At 41.2% G+C, this 26,184-nt stretch overlaps 4 protein-coding genes across 6 annotated transcripts; 3 read left to right on the top strand and 1 right to left on the bottom strand.

Moving 5' to 3' along the window:
- Window positions 1–1,196: 1,196 nt before the first annotated feature.
- Window positions 1,197–5,655, bottom strand: desi1b (desumoylating isopeptidase 1b). Its single transcript, XM_056366298.1, has 6 exons — window positions 5,264–5,655; window positions 5,047–5,068; window positions 4,861–4,930; window positions 4,665–4,774; window positions 4,010–4,132; window positions 1,197–3,447 (listed from the first exon to the last, which is right to left on the bottom strand). Exons 1-6 carry the CDS (start codon window positions 5,349–5,351, stop codon window positions 3,366–3,368), a joined length of 495 nt encoding a protein of 164 aa, XP_056222273.1. The 5' UTR covers window positions 5,352–5,655; the 3' UTR covers window positions 1,197–3,365.
- Window positions 5,656–5,804: 149 nt separating this feature from the next.
- Window positions 5,805–11,898, top strand: xrcc6 (X-ray repair complementing defective repair in Chinese hamster cells 6). Its single transcript, XM_056365199.1, has 13 exons — window positions 5,805–5,880; window positions 6,610–6,699; window positions 7,004–7,116; window positions 7,550–7,691; window positions 7,859–8,110; window positions 8,270–8,456; window positions 8,667–8,853; window positions 8,962–9,130; window positions 10,185–10,346; window positions 10,497–10,626; window positions 10,846–10,946; window positions 11,061–11,177; window positions 11,268–11,898. Exons 2-13 carry the CDS (start codon window positions 6,627–6,629, stop codon window positions 11,465–11,467), a joined length of 1,833 nt encoding a protein of 610 aa, XP_056221174.1. The 5' UTR covers window positions 5,805–5,880; window positions 6,610–6,626; the 3' UTR covers window positions 11,468–11,898.
- Window positions 11,899–12,095: 197 nt separating this feature from the next.
- On the top strand, window positions 12,096–16,312 carry LOC130162685 (GTPase IMAP family member 4-like). 3 transcript variants are annotated; one of them, XM_056366465.1, is made up of 8 exons: window positions 12,096–12,245; window positions 12,552–12,662; window positions 13,308–13,385; window positions 14,006–14,056; window positions 14,208–14,258; window positions 14,360–14,410; window positions 14,631–14,660; window positions 15,099–16,312. In XM_056366465.1, exons 2-8 carry the CDS (start codon window positions 12,617–12,619, stop codon window positions 15,869–15,871), a joined length of 1,080 nt encoding a protein of 359 aa, XP_056222440.1. In that variant the 5' UTR covers window positions 12,096–12,245; window positions 12,552–12,616; the 3' UTR covers window positions 15,872–16,312. The 3 variants fall into 3 exon arrangements, with proteins under 3 accessions (XP_056222440.1, XP_056222442.1, XP_056222441.1); XM_056366467.1 differs by having other exon boundaries at window positions 12,101–12,245; window positions 13,308–13,354; window positions 14,208–14,410; XM_056366466.1 differs by having other exon boundaries at window positions 12,101–12,245; window positions 13,308–13,497; window positions 14,208–14,410.
- Window positions 16,313–17,557: 1,245 nt separating this feature from the next.
- Window positions 17,558–26,184, top strand: josd1 (Josephin domain containing 1). The gene is made up of 5 exons (XM_056366468.1): window positions 17,558–17,953; window positions 18,505–19,475; window positions 19,561–19,689; window positions 21,360–21,554; window positions 23,293–26,184. Exons 2-5 carry the CDS (start codon window positions 19,090–19,092, stop codon window positions 23,390–23,392), a joined length of 810 nt encoding a protein of 269 aa, XP_056222443.1. The 5' UTR covers window positions 17,558–17,953; window positions 18,505–19,089; the 3' UTR covers window positions 23,393–26,184.

Raw genomic sequence — 26,184 nt, 5'->3', positions numbered from 1 at the left:
AGAGCAGACAGGTTGTCTAAACCGGTGATAACGTCTCTATCGTCAACTTACACAGTAGTGACTGATAAATGGGACGTTGTGCGAGTATGCATTTGATTTCCAGTCAAACGTCTGTGAGCATGCTGCAGCTCGTTTGCGCATGCAGAGAGGAGATTGTGATATTTAGCGCTGTGTAAGGATTTTGGGCTGTCACTGTTTAACTGCATTAAAATTATTTCTTTGCACCGAGTGAAAGGAGGGAATTCGTCCCACTTCTGCCCTGTGAAGGTGGTTGTCTCTGAGTACTTCGCAGTATCTGTTAAGCGACAGACTATATAAAAGAAAGGAACTATAATAAATGTACAAATACAAATATGATAGCCAAGAAAATCCAAAGTGTTTTGGTGTGATATACAGTATGTAGCAAAAATGTGTATATACTGTATGTACCTGTACTTATTATTACAACTAATTTATACCCAAAATGTTCTCAATATGTTCTTTACAGAGGATTGTTTAGTAACTGATGCCACTTTTGAAGATGAAATATTAAAGATTGTAAAATTAATATAAGGTTTTGGTTTGACTCGTGTTTGTATCTAAAAGGATCTTTGCTTCTTTTGGGGGTCGACTAAATACTCAACAAAACTCCCTGCAGCCAAAAACTATATAACAAGTTGACAGCAGTCAGTTGTTCCTTGTTGGATCAAGTTACTTTCACAAACAAATCATGAGTCAACGTGGCTCAAAGATAATCAATCTTTGTTAAACATAAATACAGTGTATACTATTGAAAGGAAGCCCAAAATACAACAGCTATAATCAACAGTGATCTACTAAGAGGAGATTCATTGAGCACATATATTAAAATAAGTGAATGTAAATGCCTTAACACTCAGCTACAGAACAAGATTTTATCAGCTGGGATCTGGCGCAGTGACAATAACTAACACGCCCCAGTAACCACTAACTCACTAGAAATGTACAAAACATACAAGATGTATGTGACGGCTTGATGTATTCTGACATCAGACGAGCTGCCACTGCTGTAATGAACCTGTAGTGTCACCTTGTGGCTGTTTTTGATACTACATTAACTCAAAGGATACTCGGGATAGTTGCCATCCTGAAATCTGTATCTACCTTTTCCAAAAGCAGATCGCTCATAAAACAAAAACTCATGTCATTTCCAACAAAGAACATAAAACAACAAAGCGTTCATTTGCAAATATCATACTGTTGAACAAGAAACAGTATAGGGATATTTTAATATCACAACTTGAGTCAAGTTTCAAAAGGTCACACATTTAACAAGTGCAGGGTCACAGCAAATTTAGTCCTTTTAATACTTTTACCTTTAAATTACAAAAAGACCAATGTTTGTGTAAATAACGTTAAAGTTTCTATTAATTTCTCCCCACAGGTTCGTATGACAGGTTATTAAAAGGGAGTTTAGTTTATCTAGAACAATCCTTTTCCCAACAGGTTCACTCAAGTGCATAAATAAAAATTAAATTAAATCTAATTATATATTTTAATTAAAATTAAGATCTTACACGATGAAATTCAAGAGAATTATAAGTCACTATAGAGGCCTTGTGCATGTATTTGCAAAATTAAATTAAATACTTGTTAATGACCTGCAGACACCCTTTAAGCATGTTCAAGTAGGTATAATAGCAATAAGTATATTCAAAATGAAAATAATTCAAAGGAAACTAGTCAGGAATGTAACTCACAAAAGGTTTTGTCCTGAAACCTAAAATATACTGAGAAAGAAACTGGATGGCATCATGTTTTTCCTTGAGGAGGGACGAAGGGCCACACGATGATGGAGTCAAGTGGCTGTTGGCAAAACGTAACTACAAATTCTTCGATATTATCAGACAGAATTGTTGGATATTTAACAGTCTACCTTTATAAACTTTACAAATTCCCAAAGGTAAAGCAGCTGAAAGAACTACTTTACCGAGACACTTGTTTCCTTCCTTTTAACTTACTGTGTGGCCTTGCCCTTTGGAGTGCAGTAATAATATCCACAGGAAAAAAAATAAAAACGGGAAATGAGCAATATTAACCATACCAATACCAGCAGTGAACTAGACTGCTTTTCATTATAAAAGAAAAGCATGCACGCACACACACACACACACACACTAAATTTACATTCAAAAGACCCTCAGCTCATCACTCATGTATTACATTTTTGGTCTTGTATGTCTGTATGAAAAACAATTTGGCTATAACAAATAAAGAGAGACTAGTTTTTGGTAGCAAGGTGCAGATTCAACATTGTGACACTGTGGAATATTTTTGCTAATTTGTCTTGAACTACTATTAAACCCAATCTGGCACCTTCTTTACCATTATGGTCTTGTTTTCAGTTATTAAAGTAACAAATTTTGAGGATTACAAAACCTTGGAGACATCACAAGACCCATTAACAGCCATTAAAATACAGCTTGGAGCATAACTGTGCCCAAACATCAGGAGAATTGTGAATCTGCAATTAACAGCATCCGCCGTTGATGAAGCGAGGCTCGCAACTTTTAACCCGAGATGTGCACAGCGAACCAAAAATTATGTAGCCGGAAAGAATTTTCACAAGGAGGTGTTGCAATGGGAAGATGTGGCATCTTATCAGAGGGATTAAACTCCACTCTCCTTCCCAAAGAGTCAGCTGTCATCGATATATTGCGACAGGAAGGGCGAAAGACAAGGTTTGGTAAGATTACTTACCAAAGATAAGATGTTTGGTAAGAGCATGATAAGGCTAAGTTATGACAGGATTAGTCAGGCTAGTGAGGTAAGAACTGGTTATATAGAAGTCCTGTATATATCAAGGAAATTACATTTTAACAAGTAACTGTTGCAGTCCTTTTTAACATGTTAACATTTTAAGCATATTGATATCTATACATATCAATCACTTTTTGAACTAGCTAGCTAATTGTAACACGCTTCCTAATAGACTGCCATAATGAAGCACCTTAGTGAAGAATGAGGGTGTGTATTTAAAAACGGTACCAGTGCGGCAAAGGACGAGTTCAGCTTAAAATAACAAAAAACTGTAGGATATATAATGATTTGGTTGAACCACAGGAAGTGCATCCGATTTAGAGCAAACACATAGTAGCAGTCTATTCATTTTAGTCTCCTGATCCCCATCACTGACCCACTTTAAAAGTTCAGATATGTAGAGTGTGCAGAAACAGGCTTGAAAGTGAACCGAGAAGAGCATCCGAGGAATAGTTGGTGAGATGGAAATGTGACTGGCAGCACAGATCAATGTGTCAGTCACAGGCACAGATGAGGTCTGACTGGTGGCCGGCGGTGAACGTCCCACTCTCACCCAAACCGTCAAATGAAAATATACCGAGCCCTGTCTATCGCTGTCCGGTTATGTTGCTGCCTCCAGGATTTATGACGACGGAATCCAGTAAGGGACGGAGAGCCTGGCCAAATGGCCTACAGAGGAAACACAGCAGACCGTATGGTTACACTGAAATCAAAAGGCTTGAAGAAAGTCTGTACAAATTACAGTATGTGAGATAGGAAACGGAAAGAGGAAAATAATAAAAAGATTGAGCAAAAACAAGACCTCAATCCAACTGATACAGAGACGCACAGGAAGAGAGGGTAGTTATGGGCGGTTATGAGGTCATCTATTCACAAGAAAAGTACCAAACATCAAAATAAGCACACAATGTGTGATCAAAAATTGTTTTTCTTGTGTTTTCATGTACATGGGATAAGAGATGACTGTATTAGCAATGCATTTGGACGACTATGACAAAACTACTTATCTTACATAACATGTAAAGATGAACACCAAAAATGTAAATGTGCTTGTTGGACTTGCTTTGGTTATGTGTCATAACATAAGGATAATCATTTTTATGCACTAATCATACATTAGGAATTCAAGATTTCAAGTTTTGTGAAAAGCATCAACATAAGAAAAGGAGAAAAATAAGAAGAGCTCTGGTGATGTAAGTGCAGCTTTATGGCGCTTATTAAATTGACTCACGTGGATAGTACTTCCGATGGAAGGTCTGTAATGTACGATGGGATCTTTTTGCCTGTTAAGAACTGAGCCACCTCGTTGCTGAAAGAGTTACAGTTGTGCTCGAACAAGTTGTACGTGTCACCTCTGTGCACCAAGAGAAGGAAGAAGAGATAAAACAAGCAGTCAGAGACATTAATTTAGAGAAAAGACAGAGAGGCCACAGAGGGTGGAGGAGGGCGGGTGACGAGCAGGAGAAGACAAGATAGAGACACTTTGACTGAGAGATAACACGGAGAACCGAGGAATGTGAGGCTCAAGATGCATTTCATTTCTTTTTTGTTGCCTTACTTCCATCGCTTGCATGAAAATATGCTGGAGTACTGTAGGGTATATTGTATTTTTGAAGAGTTAGTGGAGCAGCAAAGTATTTGCCCTGCAATTATTTGCATTTGAATTTTTTCACTTTCTAAGTCCTAATTTGATGATACAAGGTATGATGATAATGTCTGACACTGTTTTTAAAGAGTTTTCAAAAAAAGAAAATTATTGCCTATATCACATCTTTGGTGTAATACATACTAAAATAATGTTTGTTTTGACCCTCTACCCACCCACCACATCACCACACTGGGATTTAAATTTGTGTTGAGAGTATCAGGTGAGCCTGAGCTTTTACCTGTATGTGGATTCTGCCAGTGAAGTCAGATACTCAGTGAAGATCTCTGCAGGAACCTCAGTGAAGCCAAGGTCCACGATGGAGTCAGGCTCACCCAAGGGAGTACCACCCTAGCACACAACACACACACACCTCGGTGAAAGGGTAATGCTTAATGTGTTTTATGGTCGAGAAAAAGGACAGTGCTGATACTTACAGGTGAACAACTGTTGATGCCCTCCCCAACAAAGAAGTACTCCTGTCCATGGACCACAATAGCAGTGTGCCTGTAACACACAAACACGTTTTTCTATAAGACCAAGCCTACGAAAAGGAGCCGACTACAGTTCACAGGACCTTCAGTGAGAAGAAAAAAAATATCCTTATGAAAAGCTGCACTCACCATATCCCATCAAGATGTTTCCCTGAGAAGACAAAAATAAACATATTCAAATTAGAAGCTTTATTTATGTATCAGGCTCCTTATAAAGTGAGCAGAAAACAGTCGTAACTCAGGCCTGAGTATCAGCCCCGCTCTCTCCTGGTTTCTCTCACGGACCCGGGCGCACTAACCACGGCTTTAATGAAGTGAACTAACAGGTAGCTCACCAGAAACTCACCTAGCATGACAGAACTCAGCTGGCGGGCCATTCCTCTGGACAGGTCGTAAATGTACAGTTTCACTGGGAAAGAGGCAGTTTGCTCCATGGTAAAGGAATGTCTTCAAAATGACAACTGCTGCTAACTTAATGTAAAGTTAGCTGACTCACATCCACCAACAGCCGGCCGGCTAGCTAGCTTACCGGTAGCTAGCACATAAAACTTTAATTAAAAAAAAGCGAAGAGTTGAACTGTTACGGATATAAATATAAGCTACAGACTAATTAAAGTGAAATAAATAATAATGAATATAATAGTAAAATAAATCTCCCAGCAATAGCCCGAGGTGTCCGGGTTGTGGCAGGTCCTGCTGTGTCACTATCAGACTGTAAACAATAATATAACTGACGAAACTTACTGTCGCGTGGAGCGGACCTCTTGTTCCGGAGACGAGCCTCTTTGCTCACACATATCCCGCCTACTTCGCCAGGATTGGTCAGCGTCGTTGATTGACAGACAAGTGTCGAATAGACGACGAGTCCTTTTCCTTACGATTTGTCAGTGTGCTTGTTCACCCACCTGAACGCGCCAGTCATTGAAACTAGTCTGGACTTGTGTACAGTTTGATCCGAGGACGGTAAGTTACTGCATGCCGCTGCGATGGCTCAGTACCTATCTATCTATGTTGTTTTGTAATGTGTTTAGGCTTTATAGTTTGTGTGCACCATTAGAAAGATACAGATCTGAACTAAGTGACCTCGAAATCCTATAAAATGTACAGTGGCTAATTACAAGCTAAGCTAGCTAACATTACGTTGCCTGTTGAAACCCCAGTTCATCCAACATTATTAATAATAATTCAATATCGGTAATGTTTTCGATTGGCTCTATCATTAATATAATTACTTATGTCTTATTAAAGTAACTAAATTTATTTGGTTAAAATAAAGTTTTGAAGGAGCACAGCAAGTCACTCAACGTCAGGGCAATACTGACGATATCACAAACATTTTGACTCTGTACCTTAATACTGCCACTGTACCTGTGGTATAACTGCTCATGAAGTAGGACTACTAAAAACAAAAACTTGATGCAGCTTGGAATCAGTGCTAGGTCCTAATACAGCTTCTGTTTATATGTTTGAATGAACTGTCCCTTCAGACTTTCTGTAAACACATCAGGAGACTACAGAGCTGCAGCAGCTTTAAGTGACCTCCTGTAAAATTGAGTTCTGCAAAACATATTTTACTTGAACGTTATTTGTAAACTTCACCGCTTTTAAGAGAGTTACTAAATCCTGGTTGAGCAGCAACAAACCTCTGGGTTTTATGGGATCTTTATGGGAATCTGCTGAATCCTTTGACAGAACCAAAAGCTGTCCTAATGGCAGAGTGGAACGCTTACTACCGAAATGAGGATGAGGAGGAAGAGCAGGAGGAAGGAGAGCAATCTGGAGGTGAGATGAAAGCCGCCTTAATACCTAATCTGCAGTGCAAATGATGCAGGATCAGCTGCCATCAATCCCTCTGTTTTCGCCATTATTCTTCTCTGCCAGATTTTCTTCATTTCACTCTGCATTTCACTAATTAGAGAACTGCATGTGCCAATTTTGACTTGATGCCATGTAGTGGCATTACAATGTAATTTAACAAGTGATGGGAGTTTAAATATGTAATCAGATAGCATGTGATATCAAGAAATAAGACTGTCTGAACCCTTAAAGTAACCCCAAAACAAACCAGGCTCACTGTCTTTGTTAGGAGATTACAAAATCACAGGGAGAGACAGTTTGGTGTTCTTGGTTGACGCCTCCAAGGAAATGTTCATCAAAGGAGAAGATGGACAACCCTCCAACTTTGACATGACTATGCAGGTAAGATGGTCAATTATCTTTGTCTCTCTTGCTTTGTTTTTGATGTGTATCATCACTTTTGGTGCAACAGTCATCCTCGTACTGTGACTCAATTTTCAAACATGTGGAAATGTTTGGAAATTGAGTTAGGTAATTATCTAAATCCTAACATGTTCAAGAACTGCATGGAATGTGCTGAAACTTGCTAAAATATTATGTATGAGTTGAAAGAGTGTTGTTGGGGAAAGGCTCTTTTAAGTGTAAATCATCGTGATCACAAAATTCTCAGTCATTTGTAGGAAAACAGAATCTTTTGGCCTGAAATTGTTTTAAAAACTGCAAACCCCTCAAGCCTATCTGCTGCATATGAGTATAATAGAATCAGATCATTACAAATTTTTCTTATTTTTCTTCTCAGATATTGATAATAATTGTCTGTGTTCTGTCCACGTAGGTTGTGCGCAGTGTGTACACCAGTAAGATCATCAGCAGTCACAGGGACCTGATGGCTCTTGTTTTCTTCGGCACGGAACAGAGCAAAAACCCCAGGAACTCATTCAAGCACGTCTACGTTTACCATGACCTGGACGAACCTGGTAAGACACTACATTTGTCAAACTAACACATGGCAACTAACAACTTTTTCTTTCCTTCTAATTAATGTTTTAACTTTCTAAACATATCTTTCTTACACCCCTGTACATTCTGTTTTTTGGCATCTGTCTCCTCGTGTACATCTTGTCTGTTTCCTTATTTTCCACAGGGGCGAAGAGAGTGCAGGATGTGGAAGCTTTGCGGGGGGGCAAAGGTGCCCAGCTTGCTGCAGAGACCATGGGCAGCGGAGAGACATCATTAGGTGACGCCCTGTGGTGCTGTGCCAACCTGTACAACGACATCAAGCTTCGCCTCTCACACAAGAGGCTCATGATCTTCACCTGCAGGGATGAACCACACGGAGGCAACAGTACAAAGGACCGACAGGCTCGCACCAAGGCCGGCGACCTCAAAGAGACAGGTGGGTCTGAAAAGCAAAGGCTGCTGGTCTTTTATGCAAACCTGTAACACTGTTTTGGATTAAAGCTTCCCTTGGAAAAATCGCTGTTTGTCTAATCATATGACAGCACAAGTAGAGACTCAGCCTGTATTTGACCTGACCCTTTCCCCTCTCTCTTAGGTGTTGTCATTGATTTGATGCACCTGATGAAACCAGGCGGCTTCGATGTCTCACTCTTCTTTTGTGACATTGTAAGTCCACCAGAGGATGAGAGTGAGCTGGGCTTGCAGCTGGAGCCTTGTAACAAACTGGAGGACCTCCAGAAGAGGGTGAGGGCCAAGGAGCAGAAGAAGAGAGCCATGGCGAGGTACAGATAATTGACTAGTTTACATTTCAGAAAGACAAAACTTATATCTTCCCTCCTGCTTTTTGTCACATTTTTTCTCCTTTTTTTTTTTTAAACTTATTGATCTGTGTTTTCTTCCTCCTGTCTGGTCAATATTTGTGTCTTTTTAATCACTTAACTCTTCCTCCCTCCTGTTCGCTCACATCATCCCTCCCTCCCTGCCATCTTTAGGTTAAAGCTGTGTCTGGGTGAAGGCATAAATTTAGCTGTGGGAATTTATGCAACCGCTGTGGCGGCCCGAAAACCTGGAGCCATCAGACTTTACAGGGAAACCAACGAGCCGGTCCGCAGCAAAACCCGCACCTTCCACACCCAGACTGGCAGCCTGCTGCTGCCCAGTGAGATAAAGAAAGCTCAGGTAAGACCGGATTAAATATAATTCTAATTTAGTTGACCATCAGTACACATTTCAGTGATTTCATTGGTGCTCTTTTCTCTCTTTGTGCGTGGTGTGTGTCTGCTGTAGGTGTATGGCAGAAAGAAGATAGTGATGGAGAAGGACGAGGTGGACGCCATCAAGAAGTTTTATGACCCTGGACTGTTACTCATTGGATTCAAACCTATGGAGAAGCTCAAAGTGCAACACCATATCCGTCCTGCTGTCTTCCTCTATCCTGAGGAGGATGAGGTTAAAGGTACTGAGTGTCTGTCTGTATCTGATTTCAAATCTGATAGGAAGAAATATGAAAACAACAGTTCTGATTATGATGATATTTCCAAATAGTATGACGTTTACATTTTTGCTAATGGAAAGATGTTTGAGAGTCACTGTATTCATTTGTTTTTGTAGTTTTGGAGTGAGAAGTTTTAGTGATGTGGCTTTTGTAATGTCAAAAGATTTTCTTGATCTGGTGGAGATCAATAAAGATTCACATAATCGTGGGGCACTAGAACCTTTTACTGCACCTATATAACCGTAGAAAATGGCACACTGTGATATTACATAACCTCTTTTTTTTATTTCTTATATTGCTGTAGTCAGGGAGGAACCACATTACCAGTAGACAACATGAAAGACTGATATGTAGTAATAACTCAGAGACCAGTACTGACTATTTTCTACATGAAGCCCAATTCATGTAGGAAATTGTCAAGTGTCCAAATTCGCTTTTGCCAGTTTAATGGCAGAGAAAATAGAAAATGGTTGGAAATTTGTTCAAGATGGCCGCACTTCTTTGTACTTTCTACATTTTGGATGAAACATGCAATAAACCATTCGGAGAGTGCCATCTCCTATTCCCTTTTAAAAGCCAGGTGTGTGTGTAGTGAGAGAGAACACTTCCCTGCAGAGGAAACAGATCTCTGTCAGAGCAGTGGAGTCATGCAGAACCAGCTGCTTATGACCCTGAGCACGCCTCATTTTAAGACAGACACGACAGTGGATCTGTGTATCTGCTGGTTGAACAACGTGGGCACAGGAAAATGACAACTGCATCAGTCTGAAACTAGCAGAGACACATACATTGCGTTTGGAGCCACTTTGCTCCGAGTGCGAGATAAGGCCCAAAGAATCAGATTTATTTTTCCCCAGTGGTGCAGCTGTATTGTTTATGTGTTCAAACATATGTGCTAATATTTTTATATGTGTTGATAAAATGGTGATTTCTCAATATATGCGTTTTACTGGACCTAGTAATCAGAAGCACCTTACAGTGTTCACTGAGCTGTAAACGGTTTTTCCCTCCTCAGGCAGCGCGTGTCTGTTCTCTGCATTGTTGACCAAGTGCAGCGAGAGGAACGTGTTCGCTCTGTGCCGTTACATCTCCCGCCGAAACTACCCACCTCGATTTGTTGCCCTGGTGCCTCAGAAAGAAGAGGTCGATGAGGGGAAAGTACAGATTACGCCACCAGGTGAAACGCCGCTGCGACTAAACTGACTAATGAACTTCAGCTCATTCTGCAGTCATCACCGCTGTATTTGGTTGATCTCACTTCTGACTAGTCTAGGTCACTGTAGCTACTGTAGCTTCATGACAACTTGTCTTCTCTCGCCCGTATCAGGATTCAACGTCATCTTCCTGCCGTACGCTGACGACATACGGACTCTGGATGCTCCCCAGGCCCCGGTCGCCTCACAAACATCGGTGGACAAGATGAAGGAGATAGTCTACAAACTCCGCTTCAAATACAGGTAGCCGCATGTGTTCAGTGCTTCACACAGATTTTAGTTTATAGATGCTCAAGAAGTTGTTTTGTGAAAAAACGGGGGTGCTGCACTTATTTATAACATCACATTTATAGAGACTGTGATAGTAAAATTACAAATAACAAGTATTATCTCTGTTCATAACAAGGTAATTTAATTGATTTCTTTCTCTTAAGTGTTTTGGTTCTTTGTAACGCAATGCAGGAGCGATGCTTTTGAGAACCCAGTCATCCAGCAGCATTACAGGAACCTGGAGGCCTTGGCTCTGGATATGGTGGCTCCAGAAGAGATAGACGACCTCATCAGTAAGATGCAGACAAAAACAGAGATCCTGGTTTCCTCTTGTGGCTCAACCTCAACCACTGCTTGTTTCTTCGTCTCACACTTTCTCTGCCTGTCTCTCTCCTTCTCTCCCTCAGTGCCAAAGGTGGACCAGATTGACAATCGTTTGGGTCCTTTGGTCCAGGATTTTAAAGATCTGGTCTACCCCGCCGACTACAACCCCGAGACCAAACCAGCCGCCAAACGCAAAACAGGTCAGAGCTCAAAGTCAACACTGACATGAAGCAAGCTTTAATCTGATTATTCTTTTTGACTGAATGTTTCGTCCATGATTGAATTTGTAGCACCCACCGGAGGCGGAGCTGAGAAGAAGCCCAAAGTGGAGGTGTCAGAGGACGAGCTGAAGGCCCATGTGCAGAACGGTACCATGGCTAAGCTGACTGTGGCGGCGCTGAAGGAGGCCTGTAAACACTTTGGGATTCGGACCACTGGGACCAAGAAGCAGGAACTGATAGATGCTCTGATTGGCCACCTGGGCTCCTGAGGAGTTAAGATATCTGACTCTCTGTGCCTTCACGAGCAGGCTAACTGTGTCTGCTCCTCGTTCTTGTAAATTTTGTTTTTTTATTTCACAGGCAAGTAATGGGTTTTATATTTACTGTGTGGCCTGTGAATTTTGGGACAGATAAGATTAAACCTGCTGCTGCTTTATCCCTTTTCGAAAGGCAACGTTGTTCCGTGCTTCCCAGCGCTTCATGTGTCCGTCTCACATTACATAACTTTTTTGTTTGAGTGTTTAAAATAAAAAAAGAAGTAATTTCTAATGATCAAGAAGTTTCAGTCTGATTGTTGTGGGTTGCAACATTATGTGCATTGGAATAAACTGTAATACAAACATGGTCATGAAGCTGTCATAACTAGTGAGAACATTTGTAGATAATCTTCTATTTGCATAAATAAAACAAATCTTTTATATCCCTCCATAGAACTTGTTTCATTTCAGTAACTGCACGAGTCGCTGTTCTTTATATCTTAAGTGGTATTTCCAGTTCTTCTTGAAGCATGGAAAAAGGTGTGTCCTTTCAAAATAAGGCCGTAGCATTATCAGCATACCTGGACCTCTTCAGTGCATTGTGTTGTCACACAGCACAATAAAACAGAAGCAGAGTTCCTCTTGAGGGCAGGCCTGCGCAGGCAAATGCTGCTGCACAACACCAGGAAGAAGGGATCACATACAACTTTGACCACGTGAGCTACGTCAAGTTTTGACACACTGAAAGTAGATGGCACTCCTGGGGACGCTCTGTCGGAACACACACCAGGTAATGGAGCTTTAGGAACATTTTGTCACTGATGTTAAAACAGACCTTTAAACTACATTGTTCTGTATATACAGTATAGAGCTATCTAGCCTTTCTTTTTTAGTTCACCCTTTTCTTGAAACTTTGCTGTATTTTGAAAATGTACATCTGGCTGATTATGGAAGGTCTGATTTGACTGTGGGACAAAAAGATATCTAGCCACTTCTTGTATACTGTAATAAACAGATTTTATCTTGATATCAGTGTTTTTTCAATCACATAAACGTTGCAAAACAATGTTTTTACTTTGAACTTTTATATTGGAAGGTGTGAGCAGAAGTGCTGTCGCTCATTCTCGCTACCTTGAAACTGGCTGAAAGTCTGGTAGCTGCATGGAAATGGAGTGTCAGTGTGAAAAGGACAACTACGAGGACTCGGGTGAGGTGGAACTTTAAAGATTCCTCAAAAGTACCATTAAAGACATTAAAGATGTCGGCAGTATTTCATGGAGAATATGCAGAGGGTTACCTGTGTGTCAGCTTCCGTTCTGTGATAATGCTAAATGCTAAATGGGGACTTATTGTATTTATTTCATATTATAATATTGTGTCTTTATGTTTTCCAAAATGTTAGATTTGGATAGTTTTATGCTTAAGACTGTGCAGTCTAAAACATCAATTGTGCAGCAAAATCTTTCTGACTTCCGGGTTAGCTTTTCAAAATAAATACAAGAAAATAAACATAAGCAATGAAGCTTGTTATTTTCAGTTCTGACACTTTGAGAAAATTAACAGAAATGCATTTTTAACACTATTCCACAATGCTTTGTCACAGAGATGATGATGATGTCAGCCTTTATATTTCAACGCTGAGCATTTACCGTGAATATAATCCAGGATATACATGCACACATACACACATACACACACACACACAAAGCCTTGCATTCAACAATAGGGTTGTCCTGGGATTTAGAGCATTTCTGCGTTTCACAATTGGGGGAAAGGTAAATCCCATGATAAGCTGTGTATAACACTGCGATACTAATGTCATGCTTTACTCCCTCCGCCTCTCTCTGTTTAGGCTGGTGGCTGAGCAGCAACAGCGTCCAGATGGGAGCGTTTTCTGTGGTGGGGTATCTCCTCTACAGATTCTCACAGAGTCAGTCACTCAGCGGCAGGAAAACTCTCATGGATTTGTAAAGATAGAAAGATCCCGTGACGTATTAGTCATACTGTTTCTCTTATTGATTGACCTGTCCTCCACAGAGATAGTGAGTGTGGAAACTAGAGCAAAAAAACACAAACTTTGTTTATCTGTTAGAAATGGAGAAACTGAATTAGATCAGCATTGTCTTTTAAATCAATAGGAGTCATGTGCTTGTTTTTCTCAGTGTGGGAAAAAAACAAAACACAGTTGTGAAATTAATATGTGAATTATTTATAGATACACTAGAGAACCACAAAAGGTCCAAAATGCAGCTTTCCAGTCTTTTAATGTTGGGCAGCTTCACAGAGAAAGCTTCCATGTAATAGGAATTGAAATATTTCCATCTTTATGTGTATGCTGTATATGATCTAAATGTGAAATTCAAATTATTTTTAAGTGTAAGGTTGTTGTGAAAGGTTAAATTATAGTTTGCAACTCATGAAATTAGGGAACTGTAATAATTTGAATAATTTGATGTTTATTATAATACCCTTATTAAAAAACAGTATTTGTCATCAGTTCTGTATCCTGACCCCTGCTGTGATACTGATGGCACTCTGCTTTCCCTGCAGCGCTCCCGGCTCTGATCCGATGGCCGATTCGTTTCCTCTGCTCTATAACTGGTGAGTTCGGTTAGGATCGTATGTCACCGACGTCAGTGAGACGGCTGACATAAGAACAACAGTCTTAATATGATTGTCATGTCTGTGAGTGACATGACACAAAATCACGTTAATCAAAAAACGTTAATGCGTGCTGTTGTCTCTGCCTCAGGTCTGTCAGCTCTATGGAGCTGGGTGAGCCGCCTCGTGGGAACACTGCGTGGTACAAAGCAAGAAAAAAAACAAACAAAACATATATATCACCCGTGAAGCTGAAAAGACACACTTTATGCTGACCTCTCTGTTTTATGTTTCGTGTCTCAGGAATCCAGAGCCTGTTTAAATGGCTGTCTCGAGTGTGGCGGTTTATCGAAGGTGAGTGTCGCATGCATGTTGTTTACTCTTCACTGTGTGCTGCAAACTGACTTTTATAGTGGAGGTAAACAGGTCAGGAGAGGTTTACAGTTAGAGTGGGTGTGTTTGGGTGGTCAGAAGAAGGGAGTGATATATAGAAGGGACCGGGGCTAAATTAAAGACAGATCTGCGTGATAATTAAAAGTTAAGCCTACTGACTCCTCATCTGTTCCTCCAACAGCATTTCTCTCCAAGGTCAAAGCCATCACAGGTCAGTTCACTTTATTTTTTCTTTGCTGTGAGTTTTCTGCAGTTACTCGACTTCTTCTCCTTTTCTCTCACTATGTTTTCTGTCCAGTGGAAGATATTTTAACCAGAGGCTGCAGTTGTTTTTTGATACAGTAATTTGGACCTTAACTGCAGCCAGGAAATCCAACACCAGCTGAAATGATCTCAGTTTTGTCTCAATCCAATCCAAGCTGAAACAGCTAATTAAACAATATTTTAAAATACTGGCTCTGGATTAACAACCGTCTGGTTAATATGTTAAAGACACTCGGCTTGAGTTACTGTAGGTTTGAGAAACAAACTTTATCATGCCACATAGATTCAAACTGTGGATTCATAATTGAAAAAAACAGGTGTTAAACAACAACGCTTTTCTGCAAATCTTCTTGATAATTATCTAAAAACCATATCACCTCCGTAGGCTCATCCAGAGATGGAGCACTGGAGTCAAAGACCAATCCAACCAGCATACTGAACCTGTCCGGTGACCCCTCCGACAGCAGCAGTCCCAGCAAACCAGGCCTGAGGCTGCTCCTCCTTGGGCCCACCGGTGGAGGACGGACCTCCCTGGCAGACACTTTGTTGGGCAACACAGAGACAAGGGCACCCGTGGGTCCTCTGATGGAAAGCACCAAGCGAAGGGCAGTAGTGGACGGCAGAGAGGTTACAGTGATCGACACCCCGGATCTCGTGGGGCTCTCACTGGGAAACAACAAGAGAGCCAGGGAAGCTTTACGGGGCCTTCAGCTTGTCAGTCCTGGACCACATGCCTTTCTGGTGGTGATCCGGGCTCCGGGCTCCAGCATGGGGATCGACCAGGATGCTACCCAGGCAATCCGAGCCACCGTGGAACTGTTCGGAGAAGGGGTCACGGGGTACATCATCCCAGTGCTCACCCATGCAGACCGCCTGGGTCGAAGGGGGACTGTAGACCGGCTGCTGGATGTGGACACAGGGGATCTGAGAAGGGCTGTGTCTCTGTGCGGCCAGAGGCCTGAGCTGGTGGACAACAGGCCAGATTGCCCCCCAGAGGCACAAAGTGCAGTGCGTAGGCAGCTGGCCGGGCGGGTGACGGAGACGAAGGAACTGAGGGGGCATTTCGTCCACGAGCTCCAGAGGAGGGAGGACGGCGTGAGAGAGGAGCTGCTAACTGACATGGCCTCTGCACTGGCTAGAAAACTGGGACACATGTGAATATGAGACGGAGGGAGAATGAGTTAATGTTGTGTTAATGGTGTGTTTCTGTGGCTGGGGCAGTGAAAAAATAAGGAGGCAGGATTCATTCATGTGTTAAACATGCAATTTTGACTTTAAGTGCAAGGATGAATCTCTGCCAGATGTATTTTTGTCAGTCTGCTGGTTTACCACTGTCCAAATGAATTTACTACTGGTGGTGGCCTTTTGGTTTTCAATGTGCTGCAGATGCTTTTGGTTAGATATCATGGTCACACTAACTTAATTTTCCTATTTTGATGTTTTGTAATTCTTCAGTGTCTGTATATTCTTTTGTATGGGACTGTGCCTCATGTTTTCATACTGTGCTCCAGTGCTTAGCCCTCCTCTGTCTTCTATAATTTATCAGAGATATCAAACTTTAAAGATGATCAGGGAAAATAAACCAAAGTCACATTGCGACTAGAGTTCAGCAGTTCTGCTTAATGCACTCTGCGCTTCATCCCGAAGCCTCTGAAATGGCATTTAGACCAAAAATATAATAATTAGTTAAATATGAATGAGCTCAAATTGGTGATGTTACAGACTGTGTTAAGTTGCTGTGCTCAGAGAACAACAGTAACAGGTTGCATTGACATATATAAGACCTGTAAGTACATCTGTCAATGTGGTGCAGTTTAAACACACTTTCATTTACTAACTTTTCACTTGCAGGATTAATGCATTTTGTAGGTGGTCAGATCTTAATGACACAAATGACACCAAGAGAGTGAATCTATGGTTAGAAAGAGCACTTTACAACCAGTGCAGGCCCTCAGCAGACCAGTCAGGTTCCTCATGGGCATGATGGTGATGATGCATAAACTTAGGCAAAGAAAAAAACGTGACATCCACTGGACAACCTGCTGTTCTGTTGCCAAGTCTGACCTATAACCTAAAAAAAAAAGAAAGAGAGAAAATAGTATTTAAGGAACAGTTCACCCTAAAATGGAAATGGAGTCATTATGTTTCAGCTGGCCTGTGAGCACTCAGGGATCCTCCAGGAGAAGCTGTGGGATATGGATGAAGAAAAATTAATATTCCCTTCGTGCACTCTTGCCACCACAAGTCTGAGCCTGGCGGCAAAACAGATGGAAAGGTAGATGGATGGATGGAAGAAACCATTATCATTACACACCGTGAGTTAGCAGCCGTTGTTTTACCATTCAGAAGGGGGAACAAACTGCAAAAGAAGACCGAAATTCAGTATTTACCTCACACTACATACCTGTTTGTTTTCGGCCACTTGGGGTTAATGGAAACAAATTGCAAATACAACATTGACATATTGTTTTCCCTCCTGAGGGAAACACGGTCTTGGGGTGCTAAATGCTAGTTGCTAACTGCTTTTTAGTGGCTGACAGTGGATTTTTAACCTTACCTTTCTGAAAACACCTGCCTGCTACATCTAAAAAGAAAAAAATTGATGAGAGCGGTGAGGGTGAAACAAAACATTAAAGTTAAGGGCGTAAAAAAACCAAAGAGACTTAAATGGTTCAGAGCTGATGAGAACTGCAGAGGTGACTTTATAATTATCTGTAGCTTGTCACTACAAGTTGACACCCTTAACACACAAGTTGTGATGTTATCTATTGTTAAGATAAATAAAAGTAGCTGATTAAAGCATTGAAATCACGTTAACACCTCAAATCATCAAACTTATTTTTATGACTCGTACGTCACTGCTGTGTTATTTATGTATTAATTAATCTAAATGCGCCCTATCACAGGTGAGAATAAAGTGGAAAATGTAGGCTTTCGCAGTCCCAAGGGAGGAACTGCTCCACTGCCTCCTGACGCAGGCGGTGACAGCAATATGGAGCCAGGCGGACTCTACTGCGCATGTGCGCGTCTGCACGGACGGAGAGAGAGACAGAGACAGAGAGAGACAGAGAGAGAGAGAGAGAGAAAGCGAGAGAGAAAGAGAGTGAGAGCTACACCAGGAAAAAAGTGTCAAAGACAAAGGACTGAACAGGCTTTGGGAAAAAAAAGAGGAGAGTTTATTCAGCTTTCACACCGGTTTATGGGAGTCCAGCTGTATTACCGCCGTCAGGAAACGGCCGGGTAAGTGGTGTGTGACAGAAAACGAAGTTATAAGGCGTAAAGGAGCCGTTATGGTTGTGTTAGGTGTAGACACGGGAGTCACGTAGAGCAGCCACAAGTCTAACGCCAGATATCTGTTACTATCGCGGATTAATCGCATCTGTACATGTATGGTTTTAGGGTACAACGGCGGTTATTCCTCCTTAAAGGACTGTAAGCTCTGTAATGTGTGTGTCCTGTTGTGTACGGGGCTGTTGTCATATGTTGCTAGCTTACTGAGCAGCCTGCTTCCTCTATCCAGTCCAAGCTGCTGGAAATGTTTACCTTCTTCTCATTTTGGGGGTCTGCTGACCAGGAGGTGATTGTGGCAGCTTTTATTGTTATCTCAGCTATCTGTCAACACCAGCGACAACAAGTGTTGTTTAAGGTGTTTGGCTGCTGTTCAGGTTAAGTAAGCAGTTTTCAAGATGTCACTCTGGGCTCTGCTGACTTGTTTGTATTGCAACAACAACAACAAAACAACAAAAGTAGATAATAGGATCACTGCTTTTTCTTTCTGTCTTGTCTTTCAGGTGTTTATCAGGCGCCTTCCTCTGCTCAACTCTAACTCCTGTTGCATGTGTTCAAGTGGAAGTGACGCTTCTTGGTCAGCAGTTTGGTGATGGAAAGAACTGCAAAGCTATAGGCTTGGTGACTGGATGGAAAGAACTGTCAACGCACACAAACACAGTGAGGATGGAGGAAGTGGAAACACACAGAGACCAACCAATGGCTATTTGACAGACGACACCACTGTGGTGTTGTTGGAGGAGTAATTTTCATTTGGGAGCAGCTGGAGTATCTTTGTTTGGATTTTTTTTTTTTTCTTGAGTTTCAGTTTTCGCACCCTCCCCCCCTGGTTACCGTTCTTCACATCTATCCGTTAGAAAGAGCAGGTGTTGCTGTGTTAAACAGCCACAGGTCTCATTTACCTTGCAACCCCCCACCTCCCTCTCGACCATACGCAGAGACACACAAGCTCCTCTCTTCCGAGCGGCTGAGAGGTTGCTATGGCAATGGTTGTCATGATGCCAATGTAGCGTCCTGAAGGTAGTAGTTGTGGAGGTAGTGGTGGAACTGGAGGAGGTGGCGGCAGCGCCGGTGGTGAACGTCCAGGGATGGGAAGTGCTCCGTATCCAGCCGGGGAGTGGAAGGGGAAAGGGCGAGGCGGCCTGCAGGAGCTGGGCTGCATGCCCTGGAAGGTCAGCAAGCAGAAAGGAGGAGGAGGAGGAGGAGGCGGAGGAGGAGGAGGAGGCGGAGGGGAGGTGGTGGTTGGAGCGGAGGAGAAGAGGTGCAGGGATCCCAGGGACTCTCAGCAGCAGCAGGATCTTTCATCTTCCTGTTCCTCCCTCACCCCTCCAGCGCCTCCCCAGTCCTCTCTGACACCTCCGGCCATTTATCATGAGAAGCAGCGGAGGGAGCTGTGCGCCCTGCATGCGCTCAATAACGTCTTCCAGGACAGGACGGCCTTCAGTCGGGACACCCTGCAGGAGATATACCAGAGGTGAGCTGGTCCAACAAGCTATACCAAAATGTGTACATATGTACATGAGAAGTTGTGGATAATCTCTCTTGTCAACTTGTTGCAGGCTTTCTCCCAGCACTCTGGTGACGCCTCATAAGAAGAGCATGCTGGGAAATGGGAACTACGATGTAAATGTCATTATGGCAGCCCTGCAGACCCGAGGTTTTGAGGCAGTTTGGTGGGATAAAAGAAGGTATGTAGAGCTAGCAATGAAACCGCCTGTTTTCTCATGTTTTAAGAGTTACAGTGGAGTTTTTATCAGTGATCGCTTATGTTGTAGCTGCTGTGTATGTTTTCACTGTTGTCCTAGGTGTTTCCTTAAATGCCCTAAAGGCTCCCTGTGTTCCTCCTCTGCAGCTCAGCAACCTCATCAGATGGGTCTCAAATGAGCTCTTTGATTAGTCAGCAGTTCCATCAATTGACAAAGTCCAAGAGACACTTTTATCAGCATTCCTGTTTCCCTCATTATCAGTCTTACTTTTCTGTTGACAACAACAGCAGCCACAGACTTGCTTTTATCAGTCTAATGTTAATGTTATCATAAAAGCCAAATTCCTGTTTGTCTGTCTTGACTAAAACAGGAACAAAATCAGAGCTACTCTTAATCTAGGGACAAAAACAACAATGCCACTGTATTCAACTGATAGTTTGTAAATAAAAACCTTTTACATGTTCGCTGTTGTTCAGTGGTGATATGTTGCAAGACTCCAACCTCCAACAACTGAAAGATCACCACTTAAACTTTACAGTACAAATAACAAGCCACTTCCATTCAGTTCTGTACATTTTTCTCAAAGAGGTGTGAGGAGTAAAGATGACATTTGTGTTTTGGTCAAAGTTGTGTTTGTAATGGAGCTGCAAACTGAGACTAGACTGTTTTTCTTATAACTCTTCCTAGTGTGTCCATTTAAAGTGCAGGAAACTCTGACGGCCAAGATTTTACAATCAGCTTCCGAATAGCATCCTTGATAATGCAACAAACTACAAAATTTGTGTGTGTGAATTTGAATTTCCAGCAACAGTTTTCATTACAGAGTAATGTTCAAAATCACAGCTGAAATATCACACAATTACGGAGGGGACAAATAATTGATAAATTGATAATTGTTCTGTTATTGATGCACTGGGAGCAGTTTTGTGACATGTCTGATGCTGTAGCTTCAGTGTTTCAGTCTCACAGCAGACGATTTGATACTGAAACTTGGAACACTGAAAGTTCAGCCTTTTGCTGCTTAACGGCTGTTTGACTTTCGATAGATGGAAAGTTTGTACGTGTTGCTGCACAAACTTTCCATCCAATCCATCAAATTAAAGAAAGCTCCACGCAGCATAGTACGTGCTGTTTCATCACAGTCGTCAATAGAAACTGGCAAAATGAAAAGCACTTCATAGTGCAGTAAATACATATGATGTATGACCAATCCCTGCTTTTTGAAAATAAATCTGCCACTTTAGTTGGTTTTCATTTCTAGCTACTGGAATATTATGATACTCTAAAGAATTTCTTTTAACATATTGTGAATTGCAAAACAATGTGATTGTTATTGCAGGTAATGATCCTGTGAATCCTGCCGTGTATGAGAGTTTATTTTCATGTCCTACAGAAATTAAAGGCTGGCTGAAGTGTATATAATGATCTTTAAACATATTCTGTTATAGTAAAAATGGTCACTAGTAATGTACAGATTATGCAATTTCCTACAAATTTACCACTTAAAAATTGCAATATGATGCACCGATTTCCCCATAAAGTTTTCCGAAATATACAAACACATTTTAACTTGCTGCTCATCCTTTATCTGCCTTTAGCGATACAAAAGGGAAGTTTACAAAATAGTAAATGTTGCCTTTTTTTTCCTCCAGGGATGTTGGCAGCATCGAGCTGTCCAACGTGACAGGCTTCATTCTGAATGTGCCGTCCAACCTGCGCTGGGGGCCACTCCGGCTGCCGCTCAAACGCCAGCACTGGATAGGAGTCAGAGAGGTGGGAGGAGTCTACTACAATTTGGACTCCAAACTGCGTAGCCCTCAACCAATCGGCAATCCGGATGAGCTCAGGTGAGAGCGATGGGACATGTGTGTTTATGTTGGGGCATGTGTGCTCACCGTGACAGCTACGATATTAATTGTTTTACTGTTCTGTGGCTATAAAGCTTAGAATAATGAGGCCATAGATGTATCCATGTAGAGGATGTATCCGAGAAATACACTAGGTTTGTGCCTAATTTGAAACTAGTCTTAGGATGGCCATGTGGTCTGTCCATTTAACAATTTGATTTATTTACAACTATTGATCCGGTTGAATGTTTGAGTCTGTTAGAGACCTCTAAGCTTTCTCGAAGTAAAAGCATTGAATCCCTTCATTGCTGAAATGTTTCTTTTTACTATGAAGCAGCTGCAGGAAGTCGTTAATAATGTGGAAGTGCTAATTGTCAATGCTGAAGAAGAAAAACAGTTCGGTTGTAGTGGTTCCAAACCTTTTCCAACTCATGGCCCACTCGGGAATCACCTAAATGTTGGCAACCCACATCCGACCCCGTCACAATACAGATGTCAAATAAAGCATTCTCAGAGCACTTTTTGTTTTAATGATAACGATCAATCATTCAGGACTGAGCTGAAAGCAGGGGAAACTCAATATTTCTTTTTGTTTGACAGAGGAGAGATCACTTGTTGATTCACCGTCTGTCTCTTGACTGTTAATTTAATTCTTCCTGTTGCTAACCAGCTATTCATTTTGAAACTCCTGTTTTTGCCATGGTTGTGATCTTTTACCGTGCACTCAGACTGAGATACCAAACAAGTATACAACGTGGTCCGGCAGCAACAACATAAAAGTTCACGCCTTATCACAGTGATAGGCGTTAATATGAGAAAAAAACAATGAAGATTATTTCATTTTAAAATATTTAAAAACACTATATGTATATATTTCTAATTACATCATCTCACCAAAATTGTACTGTTTTGTAAAAGATTTGTCAGCCCACTTGCAATACCTTCCCAGTCCACCAGTGGGCCCCGGCCCACAGTGAAACAAGGGGAAACAAGGGAAACAAAACTGAAAAGACTGGGACTGCTGTGTTATGTAGAACTGAACTTAAAAGTGCATCTTAAAAATGTCTGTAGTTGTCAGACACTGTTGGGTTCAGGCCAGGAACCGAAGACAAAAAGGACAGTTTATGGTAGAGTTGGTATGAAGCATCAGAGTTCTTTAGATACATGTATGAATGCTTGCTTCCCTGTAAGGCTTTGTTGCTTTAAAGCTGCACTAATGAATATTTTCATATCAACAATAGTTCAAGTGAGTGTGTAATGTGTGTTTTGTTTTGTTTTTTCGTTTTAGCAAAACGCTCTGATAACTGATAACTTTATACTACCTGGCCAACACTAAGCAGCAGACATACAATGATAGTAATAAGCTGATGAATATAGAGGAGCATTCAGCAGCCGGCCCTCAGGACTTGGTGGACACCAAAACAGAGCTAAAAGGAGAGTGAATATTGAACTTGTATTTGTCAGGTGGACAGAAACATACAAATCCAAATGAATGCTAATGTTGCTACGTATCTGCTTGGATATTTAATTAGGCTTTTGTTTGCTAACACTTTAATAATAATTTTTCATTGTTTGCTCCACGGCCCTAAAGTGGCCAAAAAAAATCAATGAATGCAGCTTTAAAGCAGGTCTGCTCATTTTTAATTGTGGCCCTTTGAATTATGTTGTTAAGCTTTTTAATTCACTTGGATTTTTTCTGTGGCTTTCCTCTTTGCTTTTTCATTTTACCACAACCTAGGAAGTTTCTCCGCCAGCAGCTGCGAGGGAAGAATTGTGAACTCCTATTGGTTGTCTCAGAAGAAGTGGAGGCACGCCAAACATGGAGGTCTGATGGCTAATGGTTTAACCAGCCAATCACAGCTCCTTCTGGGCCAATGGGCCAATCACAGAATGAACAGGAGAGGAGGTAGCGTCGTGCACAGCCAAACACATGGATGCACACTTACAGACGTATTTTTTCCCCCCTTTTTTGGGTTTTGTTTACACGGCCATTGCTGGACTCTTGTCGGATAAGATGCAGAGCAATGAAGGAAGCAAACACTTTACAGGGAGAATAAAGAATCACAGTCCTTTACTCGCAACACAGTTAAGACTTATGAAAAGTTATTATTCTGTTTCTGCTATTTCTGTGTTTTATATATATTGACTATTTTCCAAATGTCAGTTTTGATCCGTTGATTTTTTTTTTGTTTTTTGTTTTTTCCTTTTTACTGTTCAAGTTTCCAAAGTCATGGGAGTTCAGGCTTTATGAAAAATGCTGTGTTTATCTGCCGGTCTCCCTCAGCGACCCTCCCAGCTTTAGCCATGATGTTCACTGATGTGTCTTCGTGTTTCTGGACGTCGTGAATCCCTTTCTCTCTCTCTCTCTGTCTGTATCCTCCGTCCTTCACTTTCACCAAAGCGTGTCCTTCCTTGCCTCAGTGTGACTCCATCTCACTCTTCCTCTCTTCTCCCTTTCACATATCACAGGTCTAAATCAGTGATTTCTTGCCAACTTTGTATTTCATCCACTTTCCAAACACTTCTGGTACAGACTGAGCCTACACTGTGCAGAGGCTGTGCTGACACAACAGTTTTATATGGCAACAAAGCAATGCAACACCCTGGCCAAGCGCTCCCTCTAGTGGAGGTTTTGCCTAAGTTTCCTTCCATTCCTTCCTTTTTTTGTTTAATTTTTCACGTTCAAATGGTTACTGTAAAGTAATGAAGTCTGCTTGTTATCAAAGAAATAATGCAATACTAACGATTACTGTCCTTTAAGTAGAATTATACTGTATCATGATATAACAATCATTAAGCTGGAAAGAAAGAGAGAAAATTAAACTTATCAAAATGTTCCCCTAAATATAAAGTGACAGAAATTGGCCTGCATCAATCTTACAGCATCACAGCACAGTTTTTACTTTGGAAAAAGCAATCGACAAAACGATCTCAACTCAAAGTCCCCTAACTTGCTTGTTCTGGAGCTTTTGATCAAATTACACAGTGCTCGTCAGTGGAATGAGTTGACTCAGCTGTCATGGAAATGTAGATGCTCAAACTTTCCAGCAGCACTTAAATGATTGTTGATTAATCCTTTAGTCGATCGGCAGTAGATTACTCAACAAATTTTTTGTATAACCTGTTAATCATTCAAAAAATTAAGTATCTAGTTCCAGCTTACTTTTTATTGACTGTGCAGTTAATCGAGAAAATAACTGGCAGATTAATCAATAATGAAAATCACCATTAGTTGCAGCCTTTCTTTACAGGATATAGTTCCATGGTAACTGAGTAAAGTTAATCTGCTGATGAGGACTGTAAGATTTGGTCAAAAGCTCCGGGACAATCAAGGCAAATGGACTTTCAGCACGTTATTGTCACAAAAATGTCATATCAGTGTAAAAAGAATATTATTTTGTTCGTCCATATCACCTACTCTTGCTTAATGAGAGCCACAGTAATTTCTTGCACAGTGGTAAAATGTCTCCAGACAGACAGATCACACCACAAGGGTTAAACTTGATTCTTTTGATTTTAAATAATTATTCTTTTGGCTCCACAGTGGTCCAAAGGATCTCCACCACAGCAGCCCTCTGTAGCACAGGAGCTCAGCTGATGCAGGGCTCCTCCTCCTCTTAAACATCTCTCGTCAAACCTGCCAAACACAGTCAAAGTCTTATATAGTCAGCAGTGATGTATAATGTGTAAGGTTTCAGTCTGAGGACGGGTTTCGGCAGGTTGTTTTTGCGTGAAGGGAAGTTGTCAGTTTAAGAAACGGTGGATGGAGTGTAGTGTGCCTGGGTAGTGATCCTAGAGAAAAAAGAAAATGTGGGAAGAAAAGTGAAATTTGATGGGCCAGCGAGTGAGCACATGTACAACCAGATGTGTGTTTCGGTTGATTATTGTGAAATAGGCCTTATGAAAGAGTCTGCTGTCGTAGCTTTCAGATCTATCAGTTTAAGAGAAACTGTTTATACTGTACAAGTATTGTCTGTTAATGACAATATTGGCCTTAACTTGTTTACATTTAAAAAATATATGTGTTGCTCTGAAAGATTAAGAGGGTTTGTGCAGTTTGATGCCATTTCAGGAGATTTATTCCAAAGCACCAGTTTATCATAAATTTAGAGGAGAATCAGCCGATGCTCCACCAGTGTACAGACTAACTAACCTGTAATGATGTTTTCACTTTTGCAGCCAAGGACTTTATGTTATTTTCAATTGTTTGAAATAGTATGATTTTTATAAAGATAATATCACTTGATTTTCAACGGTGCATGTGTTATTTTGGAATGAAACTCTTCAGTTCCATCCCAGTCTGTAGACCTTCAATGTCCTGTTATATCCAAGTGAACCTCCAGGGAAACATCAGAGAGGTTGTCACTTTATTTGCTGGGATTTTTTTGAACCCAGTCACATCATAACTAATGTCTCACAATTGCATTCAATATTTGCTTTTTTTAGCCATGACAATCTATTCAGCCCTTCCCATTAAGGAATCCTGATTGTCACTGGGTTGATTTGGTTTTTTTGTTTTTGTTTTTGTTTTTTGTTTTTTTGCATAGAAATAAAATGCTTATAATGGCACTTTATGTATAAGCTACTGTGTGGGTGATTAAATGGGTCATTATTTGCCCTGAAAGAGTCA

The sequence above is a fragment of the Seriola aureovittata genome, chromosome 21, assembly GCF_021018895.1.
Source record: "Seriola aureovittata isolate HTS-2021-v1 ecotype China chromosome 21, ASM2101889v1, whole genome shotgun sequence".
In the NCBI taxonomy this organism is placed as follows: Eukaryota; Metazoa; Chordata; class Actinopteri; order Carangiformes; family Carangidae; genus Seriola; species Seriola aureovittata.
This window is presented reverse-complemented; position numbering and strand designations above follow the sequence as displayed.